Source organism: Bufo gargarizans, chromosome 1, assembly GCF_014858855.1.
Source record: "Bufo gargarizans isolate SCDJY-AF-19 chromosome 1, ASM1485885v1, whole genome shotgun sequence".
Classification (NCBI taxonomy): Eukaryota; Metazoa; Chordata; class Amphibia; order Anura; family Bufonidae; genus Bufo; species Bufo gargarizans.
In genome coordinates, this window is record NC_058080.1 from 693,988,182 (window position 1) to 693,993,436 (window position 5,255).

Consider the following 5,255-nt stretch of genomic DNA (forward strand, 5'->3'; position numbering starts at 1 on the left):
CAGTGAACTTAGAATATATGATATTATACAATTACAAATATACATATTATAACAAAATGTTACATTCATTGATCGTTTGCAATTGCCACGACCTGCCGACCACTGCCAGTCACCTGCAGGCGGTCACGATGGCACCCCACCAGTCAGTCAGTCACAGTGACTGAGTGCGTTCCGTTGAGGACGAGAGTGGCATAACTGGCGTTAACCGTTAAGTAACTGGTCTTGTTGACAATGACAGGGATGGAGTTGGAGTAACTCGTCGTGAGGGAGGGGTGGGGAGGAAAAAGGGAGGGAAAGGGGAGGAAAAAGGGAAAGGGGGGGAAGGGAAAGGGGAAAGGGGGGAGGGAAAGGGGAAGGGGGGGAGGAAAGAGGGAAAGGGGGAGGGGGGAGGGAAAGGGGAAGGGAAAGGGGAAGGGGGGGAGGGAAAGGGGAAGGGGGGAGGGAAAGGGGGGGGAGAAAGAAAGAAAGACACAGAGACAGACAGACACAGAGACAGACACTCACAGAGACAGACACAGAGACAGACACTCACAGAGACAGACACAGAGACAGTCAGACAGACACAGAGACACAGACAGACAGACACAGAGACACAGACAGACAGACACAGACAGACAGACACAGAGACACAGACAGACAGACACAGAGACACAGACAGACAGACACAGAGACACAGACAGACAGACACAGAGAGACACAGACATACACACAGACACAGAGACAGACACAGAGACAGACACAGAGACAGACACAGAGACAGACACAGAGAGCGGTAAACGGAAAAAGAGAGAGAGACTGAGAGGGAGACAGAACGAGAGATAGGGAGACGGAAAGAGAGATAGAGAAAGACAGAAAAAAGGAGAGAAAGAAAGAAAGAAAAGAAAGAGAAAGGAGAGAAAGAATGAGGTAAAATTGAGGAAAGGACTAGTAGGACTAGGAGCCGGAGGAGAGGAAAAGTTCTCCTCCTTTCCTCCTCTAGTCTCTCCCCTTTCCTTCTCTCTCTCTCTCCCCTTCTTTCCTTCTCTTGGAGAAGGAAAGAGGGAGAGGGAGGAAGGAAAGAATGAGGGAGAGGGAGGAAGGAAAGAATGAGGAGAGAGGGAGGAAGGAAAGAAAGAAAGAATGAGGAGAGAGGGAGGAAGGAAAGAAAGAAGAGGAGAGGGAGGAAGGAAAGAAAGAAAGAAAGAATGAGGAGAGAGGGAGGAAGGAAAGAATGAGGAGAGAGGGAGGAAAGAAGGAGGAGAGAGGGGAAAAAAAAGGAAAGGAGGAGAGAGAGGGAAAAAGGGGAGGGAGAGGGAAAGGGAAAAGGGAGGGAGAGGGAAAGGGAAAAGGGGAGGGAAAGGGAAAGCGGAGGGAAAGGGGAAAGGGAAAAGGGAGGGAAAGGGAAAAGGGGAGGGAAAGGGAAAAGGGGAGGGGAAGGGAAAAGGGAAGGGGAAGGGGGAAAAGGGGAGGGGAAGAGAAAAGGGGAGTCTGGCAGGGGAGACAGAGAAATAAAAAATTTCAGTGGCAGAGACAATGCTATAAAATTAAAAACACTGCTCAGCATTTGGGAACATGTAGATTTTTCTGTAAGAACACCAATTGATCTACATGGTCTGGTTTGAGGGCGCTTCTTTTTGCAGTTACCACATCTCCTGCAGTGGAGAAAACCCGCTCTGCAGACACGCTTGTACCTGGGATACACAAGTATTGCTTTGACAGCCGAGAAAGGAGGGGAAATATGACCTCATGCTCACGCCACCAGTTCAAAGGGTCCTCAGTGAGAGGCAGAGGTGGGGCTTTACAATAGTTTTCCATTTCCTCTTCAGCCTTGGCATAGGGGGTCTTTTTGGGTTCTATTGTACCTTCAGTGTCAGTGAAAGACTGTCCCAGCAAACTCACGAGCAGCGATCTGGCCTTTTTGGGAGGAGATGGTGGAGATTCAGAATGGTTGTCTTCGATGGGTGAACTGTCCTCTTCTTCCAGAGTTTGTTTTCTTCTAGGCACTTGATGATCCTCTTGTGTCCTCTCACTCTCATCTGATGTAATCTGTGTTTGAACAAAAAAGAAACGGAAAAAAAACAATAAGTAAAAACACAAATGTCAATGCCTTTGATTCTGATGGGGTGATGAAAAAGCACAGGAAACGGACAGTACAGTTCCCGCACCGCATCAGATTCAGAAGCGTGGTAGTGCTACTGTCGTTTCAAGAAGAAACATGATGGAATTCTTCAAATTAATTTAATTACCTCCAAGGATGCAGCTTCCTCAGTGACTCCTTTAAATATCTCCAATCTTTCTTCATCTGTGAGGATGAAAGGCAGTCCCTTAAAGCGAGGATCCAGTGCAGAGGCTGTATGAAGGATCTTCTTCTCGGCCTCACTGCTGTACCTCTTCTGGAGATCTGTTCTAATAGAATTCTTGATCTCATGGATCATGGGTGTGTCTCCCATCGTGTCTGTCATGCTCTGGAGAAGTTGTGCATTTATAGGGGCAATGAGAGAAACTGTTGGATTGCGCTCTTCTGACATCAGCATGGTTGCATCCTTCATTGGCTTTAATGCACTCACGGCGTCCTCTGCATTTGACACATCTGTTTCGTTTAGAGTGCAGAGATCAGACTCTCCTCTTCTGACTTCTGGAGACAGCAAGGTGGCACAGACTGCAGGTTGTTGTTCCAAGAACCTCTCGACCATGTCGTATGCACTGTTCCATCTTGTTGCCACATCAGTTATCAGCTTATGATTCTTCAGGCCAAGACATTTCTGTTTCTCTTTTAGACAGTGGCTTGCTCTAGTGCTGCGGTGAAAGAATGTGGATATCCGACGTACTCTGCCAAGAAGCCTAGAGAGAGTGGCCACTTTCAACGCTCGCTGGGATGCAAGATTCAGTGTATGGGCGAAGCATTTCACATGGGGGAATTTTCCAACTTGAGCTGCAACTATCATGTTTGACGCGTTGTCGGTCACAAGCACTACAGATTTATCGGACAGCTGCCATTCTTCCACAACATGAGAAAGTAGCTCTGCCAGATGAGCACCCGTGTGAGACTCATAAATGGCTCTCGTTTGCAGTACATGCGACAAAATCTGCCAGTCCTTACTAACGTAATGTGCTGTTATTGTAACATAAGACTCTGTCGTGACTGAAGTCCAGGAATCACACGTTATTGCGACTCGACTTGCTTGGCTCATTGATGCAATTATCTTAGCTTTGGTTTCGTGGTAGAGTGCAGGTATGAAGTTTTTTGTAAAGTGACTTCGTGACGGGATCTTGTAACGCGGCTCTATCGTCTTCAAAAGGTAGCGAAACCCACTGTTTTCCACAACAGAGTAAGGGCGCAGGTCCTTCACTATGAAAGCTGCCACAGCTTTTGTTATTCTCTTTACCTTTTCAGAGTTGGGCGGCAAAGTTGACTGTAACATTGCATCAATTCTTGGCTGATCTGGGTTCATTTCCTTGGTGGTGGTGGTGGTGGTAGGTTTTAGCATTTCTGGGTGAAAACGGCTGACGTGGTTTCTCAGATTAGTAGTATTCCCTAGATATTTAATTTTTGTGTGGCAGATTTTACACACAGCGTATGACTTGTCCAATTCGTGCTTCCTACTTTTTTCATAAAAGCCAAAATGTTCCCAGATGTTTGCTTTTAAAAAGCTAGGTGCATTTTTTATCTCTCGTTCCTTTTGTTCTACTTCTGCCATTTTTATTTACTAGCAAATGCAATGCATGCCAGGCATCTATGTGAATTTGTGAGTAGGGATGACACAAGTCTTGACGTGACGATGATGTTGTCAAACTCTGTCAGTTTGAAAGCCTAAAGCCTGCCACGAGATCAACAGAAAAAGTAACACTGCTGGCTGCTGGTGGTGGAGCGATTCTCCTCCTGCCTGTGGTGGACTGGACTGAGCCTGAGGAGTGAGGAAAAACGGACAGGTGAGGTGACACAATTTTTTTTTTTAGGTACGGTAATAACAGGCAGTAACCAGCTGCAGTCTCTGTGAGTGGTGTATCTGTGTGATGGTCACCTACCTGTCACAACAAGGTGGCAGAGTCTGGCTGGCACGTGGCACCTGCGGGTCTCCTCTCCTGCTGCCTGTGATGGATGAAGGGACTCGGAGTGTGCGACACAGGGGGAGGGGGGTGTCACTGTCGTCACGTCAGCGGGAGGCGGGAAAGAAGGCGCCCAAAAACTTTTTTTTCCGACTCGGCTCTGCACGGCGGACGCGACGCTGACGTCATCAACATGCATCGATTATTTAAAGCAACCGCATCGATGCAGAATCGCCGGGGGTCGAATCGCGATGCATCGCTGCATCGATTATATTCGACAGCCCTATGTTTTATGGAAGCAGAGAGGCCAAAATAAAATAGGTATCTAAAACCGTTATATAATATTCCTACTGTTAATATAGTGATTAGAGCTGTATACTGAACCAGTTATATGTGTGTTTACTTCCACCAATTGCAAACTACAAATACCATAGAAACAATTGCAACCATTGAAATCCCATATTGCAATCCAAATTGCATACAACCATTCCAGATCATACTCAACCAATCTGCAAATAGTTACTGCTAACTGCATATTGCAAATTGAGACCAAATTTAGTAAGTGAACTATTAGTTAGACCTCAGATATAATTCTCAAAGAGATACTAAAGTGCGGATACTGAAGAGAGAAATATATCCACCATTTTATGTTGAATTACAAGATTGAACAGTTGAACCACCATCTTATGCATACTGCCATTTTATGAATCTTTATGCAACACGTGTTTTGTACATGGACTATCTGCTGCGGAAGCGGCAGTGTTATATGAAGAAAAGTTGAAGTTAATAAAGAAGTTATTTAAAGCATTTGGTGTGCTCTTTAAACCTACTGTTTCCATAGAACGGCGCTAGAGGAATTACAGAGTAACAAATAGTCTGCTTGGACTAAAAAGTTAGAGATATCAAAATTCTTCTAATGCCACAGCGCAAAAGGCACTTCATAGTGCTGCGCCTGCCACACGGGCGCCTGAGCCCCTTGCTCAGCTATCTGGCTACGGACAGCAGGTCGTAAGACGGGCCATGCCTTCTTGACTTCCGGAGGTTTAGAATTGTGACTTTTCCCCAGGATGCTGATAGCAAGCTCCTTAAAATCCAAGAAAGGGATATCTGGGTGCTGAGCTGACAGCATCTTCAGCTGACGGTTGAGGGGTCTAAACTACTTTCTGAGGGTCTAATCTTGTCCCTCAGCTTCACAGGGTCTATGTGGATAACAGCCCTCAGGGCTTCTT

General features: G+C 46.2%; 1 protein-coding gene across 1 annotated transcript; it reads right to left on the reverse strand.

The window, feature by feature from the left end:
- Nucleotides 1-1,531: 1,531 nt before the first annotated feature.
- LOC122936345 (E3 SUMO-protein ligase ZBED1-like) lies at nucleotides 1,532-2,567 on the reverse strand. Its single transcript, XM_044292498.1, has 2 exons — nucleotides 2,226-2,567; nucleotides 1,532-2,025 (listed from the first exon to the last, which is right to left on the reverse strand). The coding sequence occupies exons 1-2, from the start codon at nucleotides 2,526-2,528 to the stop codon at nucleotides 1,537-1,539; spliced, it is 792 nt and encodes a 263-aa protein (XP_044148433.1). The 5' UTR covers nucleotides 2,529-2,567; the 3' UTR covers nucleotides 1,532-1,536.
- Nucleotides 2,568-5,255: the final 2,688 nt, after the last annotated feature.